The 22,146-nt window shown below is 34.8% G+C and overlaps 1 protein-coding gene across 4 annotated transcripts in view; it reads right to left on the reverse strand.

The window, feature by feature from the left end:
• The window catches only part of Cadps (calcium-dependent secretion activator 1), a 31,818-nt gene extending 9,958 nt beyond the window's left edge, over nt 1-21,860 (reverse strand). For 2 of the 4 annotated variants that reach the window (XM_018517695.1, XM_018517705.1), the window contains exons 1-5: nt 6,235-6,669; nt 4,162-4,329; nt 1,439-1,930; nt 869-1,275; nt 303-767 (exon numbers count right to left, since the gene is read on the reverse strand). In XM_018517695.1, the coding sequence (XP_018373197.1) occupies nt 303-767; nt 869-1,275; nt 1,439-1,930; nt 4,162-4,329; nt 6,235-6,669 (1,967 nt within the window). Of the gene's footprint in view, nt 1-302; nt 768-868; nt 1,276-1,438; nt 1,931-4,161; nt 4,330-6,234; nt 6,807-12,825; nt 12,954-21,273 lie in introns of those variants that run through there. The other 2 variants (XM_018517678.1, XM_018517686.1) reach the window with 2 other exon arrangements.
• Nucleotides 21,861-22,146: the final 286 nt, after the last annotated feature.

Consider the following 22,146-nt stretch of genomic DNA (forward strand, 5'->3'; position numbering starts at 1 on the left):
AGAGAGAGAGAGAGAGAGAGAGAGAGGAAAGTGACTGGACATGTACCTATGTCCGGACATTTACACAACACTTTATGTATTTAAATTAATATGTATTAGTCTCAAATACGCGCTTTTTAAAACATAATATTATAATTTAATTGTAATCTTTAAATGCAATTAAATTATAATACAGTAATAAAAAAAGTATTTGAGATTAATAATAATAAATTTTGTGTAAGTGTCCGGATATAGGTACGTGTCCGCGGTCACTGGGACGTTTACCTTATTTCTCAACCTTTTTTCAAGGCAGAAAAATTTACCTTCCTCCCTCCAAATCCATGCCGACCATGAGATTAGCGGAAACGGCCTCGATATAGTCCACTGTATAGCCATCGAGCTGCATCATTTCCGACGGCTCGCTTTTCTTTTCTTTGTACGAGCACATCGCAAATGTGTACTGCGAGACCTGGACCAACACAAAGTACCGCTTCTTCCACTTTTTCCATACGGACTTGCCCATCGCGTAGAGATAGCCGCAATGCTTCATGTTAAGCGGCTTGTCCATACGGCAGGCGATCTTCATACGTAGATCCTGATCGGCGCAGTTCTTGGGTACGTTCATGCGGTGCCACTCGGGCACTTTGCATGACAGTGGGGTAGGCCGTAGGATCACCTTGCCTAGCTCCTTATCGTCGAGCGCAAGCATCGCTGGATTTTCGGTGTACAATCTGACTTTGACCACTGGCAGCGGGTGCATTGTTGTAAAGTCACCCTGAGTGTCCCACCTATAAATAGGACCCATGGACGAGAATGATGCGGTCGGTCCTGACCTCCCATGGATATATCGCGATCGGGATCCCCGATCGTCGATTCTTTCTTTACTCACATAGGTTTGGAGGCCTCAGCCTGATCGGTCTGCAGCTTCTCGCCGCCCTCCACTTCCATAGTGCAATAAACTATTCTATCAGGTGCTAGGCTTTTGAGGCCCTTGACCTCCATTACGACTACTTCCAGCTGGAAGGTCAGACCGACGTCCATTTTCGTCAGCTGGGGATCGGAATCGGCGGAGTCGCCCTCCAGTTTAGCGAGGGAACCCTGGCCGCGGCAGCGGGAGCGCTCACCACGATGGTTGTAGCGCTTCAGCTTCTGCAGCCCGTATTTGCTGTCTATCGAACCTTTGGAGACTGGTAACGACTCCAAATTAGTCATTAGCAGGTTGATAGACACCTTCTGCTCCTCGATGTAGAGCGACTCCATCTCTTTCAGAAGAAATCTAGGCAAGAGCTTGCGATTCTAGGGATAAAGAAGGAATGTCGGTGTTCTATTCAGGAACAAATAGAAGCAATCGAAGGAATATCAGCGGATTGAAAGAACATCTCCATGACCAAAATAAAACAGCAGTAAAGTAGAATAAAAGCTTAAAAATGAGAAAAAGAAAAAGCGATTGTCACGGTACCTTCTCCATCTCGTTGACTTTTTGTACGCGACCGTCCAGCTCCCTCCTGATGGCGGCAGCCTGTTCATCGGCTGAGTCCAACAGGAGGGCGTTGAACAGAAGCTGGTGCTCGAACTTCTTGATGCCGAGTATCTGTTGAAACATGTCGTACAGCTGCTCCTTCGACAGTATCAGCTCCGAGTTCAAAGACTGCTGTTGCATCCTGGAAGGCCGTTTGGTATCTTCGTCACCAGTACCTTTCAAAATACAATCAAATTTGGCCAACCAAGACGTAAGCACAGTCTCTTTGCTCAGTCCGTCGATTTCCGGGAGGCTCCGAACACGCTTCTCAATGTTCTTCTTGAATACCTCGCGGAAGTCGCTCTGGGAGCATCCACCGCTCTGCACCATTTGTACCACTCGGTCTGACTTGAGGAACACGTCGTAGTAATTTTGTATGGCATTATGGAATGCCTCGTCGGCCATGATCTGCGTTTCACCCTTCAAAAAACTCTGCAAATCGAGTACGTTATAACGAATACGTTATAAATTCTTTTTTTCACGTAGCATAAATTGTAACATAAATATTAGTTTTAAATTTTATGTCTTACTTTTCCTTTTTATTGATATCTAAGGCAATTTGCTGAATAAAACTACATATCGAACATTTTTTTCTAATATTAGACTTGTCATATTTCTGTATATTAATTATAATATTGTAAATTTTAAATAAGAAATAAGAAAATAACGGTTGTACTTCCGAATGAGACACCTTTGCGAGCTGAAACTTTACAGGTGGTATTGTTACAACATATATTGATTATTTATGAAAATCTTATCTTTGGATTTTTTATAATTTAAATGATGAAAAATAAAAGAGAAAAATTATGACCGAAAATAATTTTATATGTGCATATTGGTATCTTGAGATGTAGCCTTTGCTGATCTTTTCAGAATCTGTCATTATAGTATATGACAGACTCATTAATTTAGTAAGAAAGATTTAAATGTTAAATATAATATATACTTTGCCATTGCCAATATTTTCAAAATACATAATATTAGTATAGATTGAACATTAATTTAGTAAGGCGAAAGATTTAACGCTAAATGTCTGTAAATACAAATGCTCTTTCTAGTAAAATAATTTAATATTTTAATCATACATTGTAATATAATGATAATGTAATAATATTGTTCAGGATCGCGTTTGAGTTCACGGCAATTGAATTTATCATATATTAAAATCATAGATACTGAAAAGATTAGCAAAGGCCCCAACGCAAGATATTAATATGCATACATAAAATTATTTTCATAATTTTTCTCTTTTTATTTTCTATTATTCAAACTACAAAAAATTTTTGGACCGACGATCTTCATAAATAATCACTATATAAATCATAACAATATTATCTATAAAGTTTCAGCTCAATCGGAGAGGTATTTTATTCAGAAAAATATCCAAAATGATTTTATAACGAAAAAGAGCAGATAGTTATGAATGTAAATCTCACACAGCTTTATAAGACGTGAAATACGATTGCGTTGGTACAGCAGGGACAGTCTATATTTGTAGTGGCAATAATTTAATGCGATCGTACAGCTTCGATATATCTAAGAGCGACAAAGGTGAAGGTTAAACTATAAGACTCTGTATAAGGCTTCGAGAAACGGCTATTCACCACAAAAGGTTTCTCCTATTTCATAAAATTATAAATACATGTAACGGCTCCGTTTAAGAGGCTCCTGAATCGTGATGTCAGAAGCGAAAAAAATGTGAAGTGTCTTTATTCAATGCGTATGCGTAGCCTATTTTTACTTACATGCTTTTTATCACTTTTTACAATTTACAGACTATCAGGAGAGACAGGCATAGTCTTCGTCCATTTTCACAAATGTTAAAGCGATCTCGTCGTTTTGTTTTTTTCAAATCCAAATTGTTCTTATTTACAAAGTTAACTTTTCGCACATAGCAAGAACAAAACAGTCTTTCGTTTTGAATGAAAACACGGTGAATGAGTCTAATTTCATTAAAATCGGAGGTGAGGTAACGATTCAAATTAATACCGACTAAAATACATAGCGTTGCATTAAAGTCGGTGTGACAGAAATCGAATAAGTTATTTAGCTAACAGTCGAATTCTAAATTGTCTACACATACGTGCGATTATAGCTCAGAGTTAGCGTGTAAAGTTACTATCCCATAGGTCTTAGATTCGAATCCTGCCGAAACCCCGTGCATTTTCGGAAATATGTACGTGCATATAAATGTTCGATGTATCTCAAACATAATGAATATATGATATAAATATGAGGAAAAAAGTATTTGATTCTGTATTTCTTATATTTACATCATATTTGCATTTTGGTATCTAGGTGTTAATAGGCAAGTGAAATCCTTATTGGAAACTATACATTACTTTACATAGAAAACCATTATGAATGGAGATTTACCGATTCAAAACGCTCATTAAAAACTATAAAACTTTTTTCTACAGTTCTCTATAGCAAATTTTAACTAAGCAGAGTTCTTAAAATTGGATTTAAACGTTATTGTTATACGAAAATTTATATGTGTGTGACATACTGATGTAGTAATATGTAGTAATGTGTCGATGACACGTAAATCGTTTATGTGTAAGTCCTACTTACTAAGTCTACTTACTATGTCCTACTTATTATGTCTAATCGTCTTTAAGATCCCCTTAATACAGATACAAAATATTTTATTGTATATTTACCTGAAAACGAGAACATATAGTTTCCAGTTGTTGCTTCGTAACTTTCATCGGTCTTCGCGTCATGTCCATCGGTTGTTTGGCGTTGAATGGATAAGCGATACATCTAGATATGAAGACATAAAGCTGGATCCGAGTTTTTCTTTGTTCTTCTTCCCTCTCTTGCTTATCCTGAAGAAAACAAAAAAATCGTATCGCCGGAGCGAAATAGCGCGTATTGTTAGAAAAATTATCGTCCGATTTATTTTCGTGAAAGAAATTGAATTAAATAAAAGTTTCTCACAATTGTTTCAACTATTCGCAGTAAGAATTTTACTATTTCTAATATTAGATTTAATTAGATTTTCTACGGAGAGAAGTTTTCCGACACATTATATATTTTTTTGATCACATTATTTATTTTATATCACACAAGTTTCACTATGCTTTTCAAACATCTAAATCCTCATCTACAATAATCAAGTTGTGTCGCATGTCGTATAACGGTGAGTCTAAATTATCGAGCCGAACACCGAGCTAGCGTCCACATTCAAAGATTTGATGTGAATTTATATTCATTTCGATAATATGGATGTAAGATCTTTGAGAATGTGAACGCAGGCTCGGCTCGCGGCTCGATAGTCTGGACGCACTCTAAGAATGTTGTAGAAGTTTCTAGTCGTACAATTGTTGCAGTTGCAAGAGCTCTTGTCGTAGAGAGTTAAGCCAACTTCAATTTTCTGCGATTGTGGCAGGCGTGTCGCATAAGCTTGGTCACCCGAGATAATAGTATCTCGTCGCACAGTGTGAAAAAATCAACCTGAAGGGAAATAAATCAATTTTGCAATGTTAATATTAATCATGAATTATCATTTAATATTAATTCTTATTTCTAAAGCTTTACTGCATTGATTTGCCAATACTAAAGTTAGATTATATTTTTAGACGCTAAAATCTCGCATCGGTTCTTTTGTGAAACATGGGCAAACAACAATTATAATTTGTAATAAAGCTTTATTTAATTTTATTGTATTACATTTTGATCTGGAAAATCTTAACAAAAAGATCAAAAAAGTTTAAAATTTTCAATATCGCGTTTTATATCAAAATTGCGTGATCGTTGGAAAAAAAATGTGATTAAACAAAGAATATATTTGAATACTCTCTCTCTCTTATTTGAGTTGGCTTCAAGCTCAACAAAGAGCTTTTTTTCGTTACGACAAGAAATGATAAAAAGTAATTTAAAATATTTAAAATAAAAAAAGTATATATACACTGCGAGAGAACGTCCTTACAAGTCTTTCAAAGAATGTCGCTTTAAATCTAAATGTGAAATAAAATTAAACATTTGTTAAAAACACAAAATTCTGAAGAAATAGGCAATGTATGGCAGCTGAAATGGTAATTATGCATAATAAGGCCCTTTCCGAATTTCGACAGAATTTTTCAGTTACAATTGTTGATATAACAATCTTTATTCTCAGATAACGATAATCAATCGGGGAAGATCGAGAAATACGTAATCTATCTATTTTTTTTAATCATTTATTTCTAGTATAGCGAGGTCCACCCCACCTTTCTCTTTATTTAGGCACGACTTTCCACGCGAAGCGAAGTCTGGAGAATTACACATCCCCCTGCTTAGAAATTCGAACGCTTCTAGGCGCTTTGGACCTCGCTGGCATTCTAAAAATGAATTTAGACACGGAAATAACCCGCAAAACGCATAATTTCTGTATAGGAAGCGTCCGTGGAAACCTCAAGAGTATTAATAATAATTTATTATTAAGCGTGATAATGATACAGACAGCGAATCCGATTAAAATGCATTGAAAATTTGTTGATATTAAGATTATGTTAATTATACATATTAATTTAAGATTCTTAAATATATTTTAATGAAATAAATCTTTTATTGCGACTGTTATAGATATTCATCTAGCGACATTCTTGCAACATGTGACAAATTTTCCTACATTATTACTATTCACGACATGCAACACAACCTATGCAACTATTGTAGATAAGGTTTAAAAAAATGCGGCAAGAAAAAAAATATTGGGAGGAGAGAGAAAAACATTCATTGTCCTTGCATACTTGCAATTCCGCTTCTGTCTTCTCGCTGGCCACCGAAGGAGACGGACTAGTGGGCCGTTGAGCATAATTCGAGGCATCTTGAGCCGCACTCATCGATGGCGACAGAGAGTTTCTGGCGCTGGTGAGATTGGGCACGTCCAGACCGGCCCCAGCGGTTTCCTGTGGTCCCGTAGTGGCACGACTTCCGGATCCATGGGTACTCGTGGTGCTCGGAGCGCCCACGTGGTTTGGACCACCAGGCGAGGCGGTAAGGCTAGATGCGAGGGAACCGACGCTACCGGAACCTGGACCGTTTCCAATACTTCCGGGATGACGACGGGAACCGTGAGAGCTACCGCTCCCGGCACGGCCGCCGCCACTACCACCGCCACCGCTGCCATGGTGTGTGCTCTGATCCTCCTCACTCTCCTCCTCGGATGAGCTTGGGTCTATCATCGTTCAAGAAGAAATGCTCTAAGGGGTACGCAAGCGGTTCTTGACCCCCCCCTCACAAGAGGTCCAGCCGCTTCACGTGGTCACGGAGCCGTCGTGTTTTACTACTTCCGTAGTGTTGGTCACGCTCTTCTATAAAACTGAAATATATTATTTCTATTATTTTTTTTTAAAATGTGCGCATCTACATATATATTGAGAAAGAACGAAAGAGAAATCAGAATCGTCATTTATTAAACGTTGTAAGCATATAAATTATAATATTACAAAAAATAAAAAGAACAATACAGTTGCTACAATTAAAATATAAGATAGTACAATAATAAAACATAAAAATAAAGAAAAAAATAAATTTAATAAAGAAACAAAGAGAAAAACAGAGAGCATTACTTATGCTGTTTTTTTAAATACATATATAACGCATGTACAGAGAATAATCGATAATAAAAACAAATTTGCAGCACAAAGTACTGTAATGAGATGATATAATTAATGAAACTAATAAATTCTTTAAAGTTAGCACATTAAATTATATGGCTGAGGATTAGTGCATTTTATAGTACGAAGTAAAATCATTTTCCCTTTCTCTTATGCAAACCCGGATTATTTTGTTAAGCGTACAGCGAGTTCAATTATCTAAATTAAGTTAGGAATTTCATACTAACATAAGTGCAAGGCAAATTATAGTTACTGTGTGCCAACGTTGTTGCGATTGTTTCGTTCATTTTGTCTAACATAAGCGCGGCAGTTGCGTGTCAAATTTACTTGCAGGTTCCTATATACGCGCAATTTTCATCTGATCTTTCACGTAAAAGTGCATATTCGACGCGAGCTGTAGCTCGTATAATTGCAGGACGTCATACACAAAGGCGAAGAAAGCCATTTATCCTAATCCCTTTACGTTGTTATGCGCAAAACAGAAATTTGCAATCCGCTAACGTCAGATACGCTTTTCGTCATCACGAAAATTCTGAAAGGACCTGTCAAATGGTTTTTAAAGTCTATCCTTAATTCCATTTCTCTATTAAGTTCCTGGATCAAGAATCCGCCAATAAATCTCTAACGAGCATCATGCTAACAAAATATATTTAGAGCTTATATGTAAAGGCAGTGTAACGAAGAGATCAGTCATGCATCCTAATAAAAATGTGGATTTAATTCTAGTAATCCGTCGAAGACATAACTGAATTTATCGATTTACAGGATACTTTGTGCGCGCGGCTTTCGCGCACAGTTATACCTTAATTATAATTGATCATTTGAAAAATCTGCCGCTTCTCTCTCTCTTAAAATGTTATTACATTGCTTCGGGCGGATTCAACCGACTCCTTCATGAAAATTTGTAGCAGTGAGTGTAAAGCTTTTCCAAGAGAAAGAATATACAAATTATTATGCGACAGTAATGCGTATATTCTAAAATGAAACTTAAAGTGCTGAAAGATAGCTTAAAATTTGAAGATAGGTATATAAAGATCTGTTCTCTATGACTGAACTAGTGTACGCATTTGGAAATTAAAGTGAGATAGATATATGTTATTTGCCGAAAGCGAAAAAGAAAGTTTGATAATAATATAGTCTAGTGCAGGAAAAAAGCAGTTCTAAATATCCTAGAGTTCAGAGCAAAAAATGAAATTAAAATAATCATATTACACATACATTATTATTTCCATCACAGTTATTTAAAATGCAATTATAATCAAAAGTATGGAACTATTATAGTTAAATTAAATGTCTTAAACATTCTGAAAATTTTGTACAATTGAATTTTTGGTACGATGTAATTAAAATTCGTACGATTGTAACTTAATAAAATTTTTCATATTTTAAATTTTTATTCGCGTTTCATTAAAAACACTGCTGTTTAGTAAAAATATATTCGCTCAAATTAAATATCTGTCTCATTTGTCGAATATCTTTCTCCTTACAAACTTACAGCAGAGAAGTCTCAAACAAATTTATTGACCTTTTCAATAGAATAAATACGTTCCCGTATTTATTGACAGCATAATATGCTCCCACGTAGAACAGTTCATGGGCTACTGGCGGTAAGCTTAATTGCATTTAATCTCTCCATACGCGCGATACAAGTCCATCGATAATTACATCGGTCCTTTGATGTGTGCTTGTTAATAGTATACAGTCTTTCGCCCATACTCTCGCGTGTGCGTGATACAAGTAACGCTTGATTTAAACTGTCTTCCGCCCTGCGAGGGACTCGCCTTCGAACCGGTATCGGAAAAGCGCATCGATGTGTGAAAATGCGTAATATCTTTGAATGAAGTGTTCTTGCAAATATATTGTGGCGATGAGAAACTTGCGATAAAATCCGCGAGCTGCCGCAAGGATACACCGAATCGATCGAATGCATCGAAAGATATCGGAAATTATTTCCTACAAATTCGAGATATTAATTTTTATGCGACGTATTATCGAAAAAATTACTTACGCAAAAAAAATTCCTCGATTTTTTATTAAACTCCTAGATTGGAGGAATAATGAACTATATAAATAAATTCAATAAGAAATAAAAAACTAAGGACTCACACAAGAACCTTCAATGTAATAATAAATAATATTGAAAAAGGCAAATTCCAGTTAAGCGCGGAAGGTAGTGCTCAAATGAAAATACGTACACAGTATGACAAAAAATTTTTTAGGACTGAGCTCATAAATAAAACATAAAGCATCATAAATAAATTTTAGTCACCAATTATTCTACATATGATTCTTATAAAGCTATACATCATTTGGCGCGCTTCATCAGCCGCTCCAAAACGTGCTAGAAATTCGTTGCTGGAGAATGCTTCATTTCCCTCTTTAGATTATCCTAAATAGTCTTGATAGTGTCGAATCGCTATCCTTCAACTTCAGTTTCAACTTTGGAAATAAAAAGTAATTTGCCGATGCCAAGTCCGCGGCAAGTATGGATAACATTTTTTTTATGCCAAAATTGACGAGTTACTGCTGCATTGTGAGGTAGCGCGTTATCGCAGCAAGAGCCAATTTTTGTTTGTTTGCAAATCCGGACGCACACGCGCGATGCGCTTCAACAGCTGATCCACTACATTTGCGTAGAACGCTGCATTCACTATTTGTTCTTAAGGAACAAATTCTTATGAATCATTCCCCTATGGAGTCAAAGTGATTGGATGTATAACTTTACAAGGATTGTATATACAAATAATTGGTAATAAAAATTTATTTACGATGCTTTCTGTTTTATTTATTAGTTCAGTTCTAAACTTTTTTGGCCACACTATGTACAAAGAAATTAAATCAAAGTCAACACATAACAAATGTTTCGGCCAGTTTCAGTGTATAAAGTCATCGCAGAATTATTATGTAAAAATTAATCCATAAATCCAAGGAGAAATAAAAAACTTGAAAGCAAAATGTTGTCACTTTATGATTGCACAGACAAAAAACGGTCAAGTCTCTAATGACTCCAGATCATGGTTAAACAGACGTACAAATACAAAAACAGAGTTACAACTATAATTTGAAAAATTAATAATAATCAAAAAGAAAATAAAAAAATTAAAAGGAAAAAGACAGAGGCCAAATAAAGCAACGTACGTTACAATAATTGATTATAAAATGATTGTCATTTTTTTCAATTACTCTCTTTTTAATTACTATTAATTTTTTCTTATAGTTGTGACTCCGTTGTATTTGTTTTTGTGCCTGAAAATAGCCCAAAAATTTGCCGAAACCTTTGTAATGTATTGATTTTGACCTAATTTCTTTATATTTTTATTTGTGCATCACCTTCTGCACTTATTAATTTTTTTCTAAATATCATTTATTAAAAGTAAATAATAAAAGCAAATAATGTTCACTAAATCAATATCTTGGAAATAAATAAAATGAAATTAAAATTGTATCTATTCCGTCTTCTATATACAAAATGTATTTTCTCATTTTTTAAATTTATTTCAGTAGATCTAGGACACGTTGCTCTCTCTCTCTCTCTCTCTCTCTCTCTCTCTCTCTCTCTCTCTCTCTCCCCCCCCCCACTCTCTCTCTCTCTCTCTCTCTCTCTCTCTCTCTCCCCACAATTATTTTTTAAATTAATGTCTAATTCTTATCCATAGATCTTACAAGCATGGATATGCCTTATGCCTATAATCAGGAGATCGAGTTGACAGAATGAGAGAATATATCTTCTATCCTTTTATGAGAATGAAACTATTGCGCAAACTTGGACGTGATATCATATAAGTATGTATAATTAAATTATGTTTTATTATATTTTAAAACATAATCGTTCATTAAGTGCTAACAAATGAAAAGAAATATTGCTGTTCTTCCTCCAATACATAATACATTACATAACTCCAATATACATCACATGTATCATTTTTGCAAGACTTAGTCATTTATAACCTGTTAAAATGTCGGTTAAAATGTCAATGCGTGATATATACTTATTTGAAATTGTTCATCATTTCTTATACGTCATTTCAAGCATGCGTGTACATTTGGTATAATAAAAGATAGAAGATACGCATTTATTATCTAACGGGAAAGGCACATCCATGTGATAAGGTATATGTTCTTATCAGTCTTAAAATTTCATCTATAACATCCTGTAATACTGGTTAATAAGTCTAATTCATTTGTTTTCCAAATAAATTTTTACTAAATTAAATAAAAAATTAAATGGCACAAAAGAATTTATACATTTTAAGCGATTTGGACAGCATGAAGGGATTTATCTTCTTTTTTTATTCAATTACATTTGTTAAATCTGAAAATCGTAATTAAAATAATTTTAGTATTCAGGAAATATAATTTTGGGACGCATTTTAACAAAAAAAACCACTAATTTTATTATTTTGTCGATCCATGTCTACGATATTTTCTCTTTGTTTTTATAAAAATTATTTAATTTAAATTAAAATCAATTGTTACTAAAGTCGTGACTTTTACTTGTTATACTACAGAATATAATAACATTTCGTAGTGAAGGTTATATTATCTACTATTATTGTGTAGAAAGTGTTGATAAAGCAGAATACTAAAGACCTATTTTTTTAGCTGAATTTTTTGTGCACGATTCATCTTTTCTCTTTTTTTCTCCAACGTGGAGAGAAAAAAAGAAAGATGAATACTGCAAGAAATTAAAAAGAAAAAGAATAAACCTTACATAATAGATTAATAGAACTTGAGGAATTACATATCCCACATACTGAAAAAAGAAGTATATATATCAAGTACATAAAATTAGTATCGAATATTACATCCTTCCTAAAAATATTAATTTTCTTAAAGAGTTACGCTTAGTCAGAAGTTTTGAAAAAATTGTCTTTTCAAAACCACACTTTTTATACATACTCGTATATAAATGATATAATGTGCTATATGGATCTGAAACAGATGACTTCGTATAAATTGAAAAATATTTAGCGTAAACTGCACTTAAAATCTTTAACGAATTTTTCTCGAAACTATTTTTTTAAAGACAGTGCGCGATTACATCTGTGTACCAAAATTCACTGTCAGTGCTGAAAATGTATAGTATATGTAACGTAAACTGTAGATTTTCAGCGCTGGCAGTGAATTTTGCAACACAGCCTAAAATATCTCAAAAATAGCTGCACCAATCTATCGCGCGCGCGCGCGCCACCTTTGTTTTTTTTAAACATCAAAATCTAACCTTAGATAAAAGGATCCGCACGCAGTATCCGCAATAACAATTTAATATTACTGTGGACCTATTCCTTTGCTTTTCTTTGCCTTTTCTTCATTGTAGTCACATTTAGCAAGTACTTGCTCACAATAATCTCTTCACAAACAATTTCTATAAATTTTATATAAAGGAATTTTTGTTCAACATTCTCAAATAAATTGCATAAATTCGCCGTTTTCCAACATTTTATCTGGTTCTTGTGGCTCTCATGTACACAACTTATCACGTTAGTGTAACATCACGTATCGATATGTAAAATTTAACACTGTGTGTTAAATTCTAAAGTTCGAAAAGAAAATTCGGTTGGCGAGCGACAGCTACGTGTCGTAGGACTTAAATGCGCAGAAGCCGTCGATAAGAAACTTCCGGCTGGCGAAGCGAGGAAAGCTATCCGCGAGAAAAAAAAACTAGAAAGGGAAAGAGAAAGAAAAAAAAAAGAGAGATGGAATTCACGACCGAGTTCTGACCTGCAATCAGATTCAATCTCGATTGAAGAGAAAAGAGAAATACACGTGTGCGCGTTTTCTTCCTTGTCTCTGGAATTTTTCCAGACGCGACAATCGATTTTCGCGTGCAATGTCGAGCGTTCTCAGCACGAATGCGAAAAGCGAACTGGAACGGAAGAAAGACGTGCGGGCCGTCACAGTGCACACATATCGATTGTCGCCAACCGTCCTTCTCACTTCCTCTTTCTCCTACTTCTCTTTCGAGCTGGATATCCGATTCACTCGCGCAACGCACGCGTGTGCACAGCACCGTATTAACAGCAGCGCGGCAGGCGGGCGAATAAAATTGCCACGGATCTGGAAAACCGAAGGAAATTAAAGAACAACACACACATCGAAAAAGTTTAAGAAATTCCAAAGTGATTTCCGAATCCTCTTCAAGCGCGAAGACAATTAAATGGCCTTATAAGCGATTACATTGTACAAATTGTCACTAAGAATTATGTTAACTTAATTGCTTTTGATTTATATAGCCATATTTTTTATGTTTTTTAACTATAATATTGACATTACTATTGTTTTCTTTCAGATTGTTTTCCTCTGCATTTATCTATCGCGATCACCGCCATCTGATTATTCTGCAATCCTTGTTGCAACAATCATCAGATTTTTTTTATATATATATTGATATATATGCATCATAAAATCTGCGGAAGATATTTCGTTTGCTTATTTCAATTTTTTCTCTTCAACCAGATATTGAACACTCCTTCCAAGAAAAGAGATTCCAAGAAAAAAATTTAATCAAACAATATTGATATATTAATGAACTATAGGCAAGTAAAAAATGTGTCAATTTAACGTATGGCAATTTTAACTTTAATAATATATGCAGCAAGACAAGTTTCAACTTTATTAATTGTAAGTCTTTCTCAATCGCTGTTATGTATAGATTAGTATATTAAAAACAGAAAATAATAAATTAATAATCGAAACCTATGAGAACATGATTAACACAAAAAATATTATGTAAACCCAGATAACAAACTGACATTAAACATCATTGACAAAAAAATTATAACACATTACTTGGAAAAGATCTGAGATACATGGTACAACTACAACAAGAAAAAGGGAGGAAGAGAGACAAGTCCCCAGGCGTAAAAAAAACCTACACAAAGAAAATTGACAAATACATACATCTCTGCAGACTCTAAAAAAGACATAAAATGGACGTCTACAGAATGTCCTGTGCTATCTGAAAATATTCTTCGATGATAAAAATGAGCGGGTTAGGTGCAAAACGATCGGAAGCGAATTACGCAACATAACGCGAAGTTCATCAAGTTAAAATACTAATCCCGCATGTATAACGGTATGGATATTAGTACGAGCGATTAACTTATCGGATTGTGTAAACACGACCTACGGGGTAAAGTTTCGAAATAGTAATGCGCGAGGGGGTGAAGAAGGGAGGAGATGGATCCGGTGCACGATTGCGCCGCAATCGCGACGCAACCGCCAAACTTATACGCGAAGAAATCGATAACCGGCTACGTGTATATATGCATACGTGTGCTTGGTAGCATTCGACAGTTTGGTAATTAGCGGTGTGCTATCGCTGCATATTATTTTAAATTATAGATTCGCAGCTATAAATGTAGATCGGAGCTGCAACTTAGGGCTTTGCCTAACATCACATTCATGATTTATATAAAGGAACACAGTAGTATCGCTGTGCTTGTCTTACTAGCGTGTCTTGTAATAACAAAATTTATGTTTATTTAGAGATATTTGAAGCACTATTTATTAAAAAAGATATCTTCGATCTCTCTCTCTCTCTCTCTCTCTCTCTGCATCGAAACTGTCAATATTTAAATTAATGGTATTAGCGATTCGTGAGTGAAATTACGTCAGACTTATAAGAGATCGATAAACCATGTCGAGTTCCCTCCAATATCGCTCAATTTTACTAATTACCCGCGTATTATTGGCGCATATTTTTTGCGTTCCATCAATTTTTCGAATTTCAACTTAAACGAACGGTCATACGATCAAGAATATTATGGATGCAATAAACACAAGATGGTGAATTATACGTTCGTATCAAGTTTACAGAAGATCTAAACATAATAGATACAACATGTATCGAATCCAATAATTTTATTAGATGGTTGCATTGAAAGCCACTGGTTTTTGTGTTATTTGAGGATTTATTTCAATAACAAAATATATGAATACCTCAATTAAAGTATTTGCCATCGGAAGCTATAACTTTTTCCCAGACTTTTTTGGCAGAAGTTGAATTCCACGACGAAAGAATGTCTTTGAGCTAATCCATTCAACAACCCAATTTTCAACTTTGCCGTAATTACGGAAGTGTATATCTTCCAAAGCGTGTTGCATCGATCAGAATAGATGATAATCGCTTAGTGCCAAGTCCGGAGAATACTGGGTGCGGGAGAACCTCCCATTCGAGCTCCATCAGTGTCTGTTTCACGGCTACAGCAACATGGGACCAAGTGTTATCATGGAGAAGAATCGCCTTTCGGCGATTGATGCAATTAATGGTCGTTTTTACATCAAATTATTATTCAAACGCTCCAATTATTGATAATGTTCGGCAGCAATTATTTCGTTCGTTTTCAACAGCTCATAATACACGACACCCTCCATATCCCACCAAATAGCACAGAGCATTGCTTTGTAAGCCATGGATATTTCGCTTTGAAGTTAATGGTGCTGATTGGCCAGGATCAACCCATGATTTTCTGCGTTTCGGGTTATCAAAATAGATCCAATTTTCATCGCCGATCTCGATACGCCGCAAGAAACTCTTCTTTTTATACTTTGCAAGCAAAGAAACCGAAATGTTTAAACGAATTGGCAATGGCATTTTCGGTCAATTCATGTAGCAGCCACTTTTCTTCTTTCTGAATTTTTCCCATGACATGTAAATGTCGTGAAATGGTTGATTTATCGACTTCGATCTGTTGAGTCAATTCTTGGAGTGTTTGAGCAGGGTTTTCTTCCGATAGAGCTTGCAATTGTTCATCTTCGAACTTTTCCGATTGACCGTTGTTTATTGTGAACGTCACAATCACCACTTTTGAATCGTTGAAACCAATCTCTACATACTCTTTTCGATAGAGCAGATTCATCATAAGTTTCTGCAAGCAATCGATGAGTTTCAGCTGCATTTTTTTCAAATCAAAGTAGTGTAGAAGTACACGTCGGAAAAACAACTTATCGCGTTCCATTTTAATTCAGTTATAGAAAAGGACATGTGTAAACAAAGGATGGCGTTTGCTGATTGTATTTTAATAGGAAATGTCCACATTTCAAAATGACATAAGTAACAGATGTCTCTGACCACAGCATACGCAGCTAGAGCCATCTAGACGTGAACAGTGGCTTTCAATGCAACCCTCTAATAGTTGATGTCCGGCTGATAGACCTTATATAGGATATCCCAGAATGACCGCCAAATATTTTGTAGGTAGAGCGGGCTAAACTGAGTCGAAAAGTCCTCTACCATGTTGCAATTTTCGTAATAGTTAACAAAATATTAGTTACTAAAAATCATCAAATATTGGTCTTTAATAATTTTTACTCAAGTACTATCAACTTTACAGAAAAACAAAAGAGAGACAAAAATTGTTTATTTTCTTCTTATAAAATTAAGAATTTTTTCAGAATTTTTTATCAATCTTTTGGTACTGCATTTTCTTATTGATAACTATTTTTACCAACATGAGAAAATGCGATATTAAAAAATTCTGAAAAAATGCTCAGAACTCCATGAGAAAAAAATAAACAATTTTTGTTTCTTGCTGCTTTTCTGTACAGTTAATAGTACTTAGTAAAAAATTATTAAAAACCAATTTTTAATTATTATTTCTTCCTATTTAAAATTAAATCTTGAATTTTAAAACAGATAAAAAAACTTTTATATGTCTAAGATTTATAAATTTTAAAATTAAGAAGGTAAGAAAATAATTTTATAAATTATAATATTAATTATAATATTAAATTATAATATTAAAACATTTTTGTGTTTTAGATATATTTCTAAAATCTTAAAGATGGGCAGATATCACTGAGAAATCGATTTAGTTGAATCAATTTCTTGTTTGAATATAGGCAAATAAATAGTTATTGGGGTTAATGCAATAAAATAACTTACAAGTTCTACTTGTTAGTAGAGGCAAAACATTTGAATATTATAATTACACTTACTCGTTTTTGATAAACAAGTTTATCATATGTTAATGTTTGTCAGAAACAATTAAAATGTTACAATAATTAATTGTTTTGCTTTAACTAAAACATTTTATTGCATTAAAAAAAAGATTTGTTAGTCCATATCCAAACAAGAGATTAATTGATTCAACTAAATGGATTTCTTAGTGTACTCGTATAATAGTAAAATAAATTGGGACAATAAGAAAAATTAAAGAGAGCGATTAGTTTTATCATAGTAATCAATTGACATAACACGCTAAATGTAACTCTCTCAATATTCAGTCATGTTTATAACGATTTTTTAAAAACATTACTTTCATCAGAGATATTGTTACCATCCGCGATGGAGGTGGCACTTCGCCCGATGATAGGAAATGCCATGTCAATCAAATTTCCAGGCATATGCCAATGCTTTTAGCTCGACATTAACGGTTTCCTTTATCTCATGTGCTTATTAAATATGGTGTACATTGATCCGCTTATTATAGCGCACGTTACTTCCATCAATCCATGACAATTTTCGCGGACGATGAATTTTGTCGCCTCTCCTACGTTTCCGTTTATCTTTGTCAAAATAGTGCATGTTAATTTCCTTTTTAACGCGAACGTTATTTACAGGAAAAATGTAAAAAAGAGAATAGAAGGGGGAGAAAACTGCGAGTTATTTTGAGTACACGAGAATATATGATAGGTCGATTATTTCCAGGATGACACTACACTTCTTCCTGTCTCTTTTTATATAGTCGGATTTTTACATTTGAGTCAAGGCAGGGAGTAGGAGAGATAAAGTTAGATCCGATTGTAAAACCTACATTATTTTTATACGTTTACACGAGGTCACGGTTTTTATCAAGATTGAACCAGTACGTCATAGACTACTACCTGTATCGAACTGTGCGAAAGAATAAATAGATTGATTTTTATCGGTCTATTTACCAGCACGTACTTCATATTGTGCTATGTCAGTTATGTTTTAAATTTTAAAAGTTTAGTATCAACTAACTAGATTTTCTCGCATTATTTATATACAAATTCAAAGTCTGCAATAGCAAGTGTTAGCTTGCTCGTGTGATAAAAAATTATCTATAATAAATATTTAGAAACTAATTTTTTGATAAATTTAAAGTTTTATGCACTTATAATAGAAAAACAGTCACTTTAATGTCGAGACTTTATACATATTAAAATGATAATTATATTTCATATTTATTTTTTTATAGTTAATAATGATTAAAATTTATAACGGAAACACACGATGACGAACAACATGCAAAAATTAAATGCATGATTAGTAAAGTTTGATAGAAATCTTAGTCAAAACCAAAATGATCATGCAAATATTGCCAAAAATTAAATAGTTTCAGCAATTGCCGTTAAATAATTTTTACTAAGAAAAACATGTTCCATATTTGTTAACAAATTTGCAGCTGAACAACTTATAGTCAGAATATCTTATATTTCTCATCGTCCAGCCATAATGACAAAATATTTCAGCTATAAACGAGATCTCAAGTAAACATTGATTGACACGTATACAATTTAAATTTTATTTCCGCTTCGTAAACTTGCGACAGAAGAGAGCGCAATGTTATTAAAGAAACTGCAACTTTAGATTTTGCCATGCATTAAAGCGCAACGTGCTATATCTTCTCCGTGATCGATAAGTCGTTTTGTAAAAAGCTTAAATGGCGATGCCGTCGCTGATACACCATTCACAAAGTATGGCACAGAAAAATCTTGTTCCATTTCGAACGTAAACTGATTTTACAACAATAGTCGAGCCCTATTCACACTTCATTTTTACTATACATATACATATGTATATGCTCTAGAAATATCGCTCGTGATACTTTTCGTTGACAGACCAAAGATTTCGAAAAATAAGGAACAACTTATCGTCCACAGTTTATGAAATTCCAAATTTAGTATCTTCGTCCGACCGAATGAATAGAACTCTATTATTTAAGAGCAGCAATGTTGCGAAATGATAGACAATATAATTCATATGTACAATTTCGATAACTGTATCAAATTTGTATACAGAATGCACTAAAATCCTTGGTTTTAATTACAGATTATTTTGAATCTTTCAATCATTTGAATTTAAATATATTGCAACTATTTAAGAGACTTTCTAAAGTGAAAATCGAACTTTGACGAGATCCCTGTTTTATATCCCTATTCAATACACACATACGATTTATATATCATGAACACATCACTGCATACTACTTATACATCAATACCGCATGCACACGCATGTAAAAATTTTCTAAAGCACTAATTTTTTATATCTAATCCTAATACTAAGAACTCAACATTATTCATATAATCCGCAGTCCAAACCGTTATAATTTTGTACACACACATACTACACAATTTTTACATAGAACAAACACTTACATAAGTTGACAGCTCTAGTCGCGATTTCGAACTAAAAACGAGTAAAACAGATCTAATAAATTTCTTAAACGTTTTTCGTTTTTGGCATAAAATCGAACAGTTTTGATTGTGTTATTGTTTATACTTTAATTATGAGGATTTTGAAATCTGATAAAGATAGTTAAAAAAATAATGTCTGTACAAAAATAACTGTATTCAGTCGATAAAACGGACTTTAGAAACCCCTTCGAAAATAAAAATTGTAAATAAAAAAGTAAAATTTAGTTAAATATTTATAATCTTTACAAGAGAAATCTTTATAATCTTTTCAAATTACTATGCTCCTTTAATAAAAATATATAAATATCTAGGAATTATATAAATTTTAAGTATAATATAATTGTTGAACAATTACGAAAAAGATGACTGTCGTATTTATGTTGCGACATTTGATACTTGTAATGCTTTAAAAATAATTGGTTTGTCAAAACAAAATTATTTTAAAAATAGTAAAAATCCTTATTCATCAAGAAATATTTAATAAAAATAAAGTTGAGTATTTTGGAATGTTCTATATCCGCATTCAATTAAATAAATACAGTGCAGGGAAAAAATGTTTTAATAGAAATCGACGATTAAAAATCGTCATATAGTTAAAATTGGATTAAAAAAGCGTTATTTGGAATTGGTGCACACTAGTTGGACTTGGTTATTAAAATTCCAATTACAGTCGTAACTGAAATGTGTTCTGGTGCATCACCATTGCGTTTATTATCATCAATTTGGCGATAGAACTGCGCGCCATAGAGAAATACGTGTATTCTCTTTAATTCGTATTGGAACACATAATCTCGTCGTTCCCGATTGGCTATCCATCGGATATCGGTATCCACCGCGATGTTTCCGTTCATCCTCGACATTCAAGCTGACGAGGCGCACACGTAAAAAATCGATAGCTGCCTCGATTTAATATAACACACCGTGTCGCTACGTGCGTCCTTCCACGCTCGAAAGCGGAATCCGACTTCCTCGTCCAGCACGGCAGCAAAAATTGCTTCGTTGAAGCTTCGGGAAGACTAACAACTATACAGTTAATTTGTTAGAATTAATTTGTTAGACTGTAAATCAACTGACAGTCCAACTAATATCGACTGTGATCAGTATTAGTTAGATTATTAATTTTAATATAAACCACTGTCTCGATTATCTTCAATTAGCCCTACAGAGATTAACAGATCATCGACCCAATGACCATCGTCAATTAATATGAACTTAATTATATTATCTGTTACTATCTCGTATATATACGATTAACGCGATTAATAATAATAACGTTGAACAATAAAAACATAATAATCGACTATCGTCAATTTAAGTGGATTAGTTTGCTAATAGGTTGTCATCATTACTACATGACGACGATCAATCGGAGAAACGTCACAATTTCTACACAACACGTCTCGACACGACGGTTATCGCACTCTACAGCCACTCTAAATTTATTGCTATAGAAACGAAAATGCGATAGCGGACCGCACAGAGTGATACGAACTCCTGGCCCGGCCGACCGAGCGAGACATTTCAGCGCGTACGAGTTTTCTTCATGGTGCTATTGATCTAGCAGCTTTAAACAAGATTAACCGTTGCCCTAGGCACACTCGAGTCTCGACGGTGCACATTTCACAACCTGGGCGTGTCGTAAGTCGTTACGCTGTCCGTAGACTGTCAATGGACTTCGGAGCTCGGAGCGGCGCGGGTCTCCTATCGAGCGAACTTACAAGCTTGGTCCGAGATGGAGACGCGTACTCACGAAAAAAGACGAGTATTTCTGTGTCAACTAACCTCCTGTTAACCGGTGTATGGTCGCGATTCTTCAATCTGTCAAAGTGCCATTCCGCTGCAACATTTGCAACTGAGAAAGAATGCAAACGCCACTGGACGCCACTGGATCACTGGATGCCACGGCGGTAATGCGGTATGGTCCCTCGATGTCTGACCAATACGTGCTGTATCCACTTGGAATGTTGTAGATCGAGCGGTGTGCGATGGCGGAACGAAAAGTCGGTCTCTCGCGGGATGAAGGTGAGGAATCGAAAGAGAGGAGAATGCAAGGATAGGAAGAGATAAAGAGGAGAGAAAGAAAGAGAGGGAGAAAGAGAGGCCGAACGGCGCTCGAAGAAACGAGAAGAGGAATCGTCTGCGAGGATGGAAGCAGTGGACGGACAGACCCTTCGTGATCCGTAAGCTGGCGTGTTCGAACTGCGACCGCTCCACTCACCACTGCTGTTCTACGTGGTAGGGAGAAGAGGTGGAAGAAGGGGATGTGCAGGGAGTGGGAAAACCGGTGAGGAAGAGGAGCGAAAAGGGAGTCAAAGCGAGGGAGAAGGAAGAAAGATCAACGTGGAAAGAAGAGAGGTTGCAAAAATGGGAGAGAAAGAGAGACTGAGAAAGTTGAAAAGCATCGAAGCGAGAGAGTCACAGTAATGACCATTTGGCGTATATAGCCATCGAGAGGGAAACAAATTTTTAAGGGAGGGGAATATCTACGTCGCGCGTCGGTCAAACGGTGGTTGCAGAAAAGGAGCGGCGTTATTATTTTTATGTCATTAAGTTCGCAAAGAGCCAAACTAAAAAGCGTTATCACAGCTGCGATTAGATCAGCAACGGTGATGAAGAGCATTATGTAACGGACGTTTGTTTTGTGGAAAGGAAAGG

Source organism: Trachymyrmex cornetzi, unplaced genomic scaffold (genome assembly GCF_001594075.2).
Source record: "Trachymyrmex cornetzi isolate Tcor2-1 unplaced genomic scaffold, Tcor1.1 scaffold121, whole genome shotgun sequence".
Classification (NCBI taxonomy): domain Eukaryota; kingdom Metazoa; phylum Arthropoda; class Insecta; order Hymenoptera; family Formicidae; genus Trachymyrmex; species Trachymyrmex cornetzi.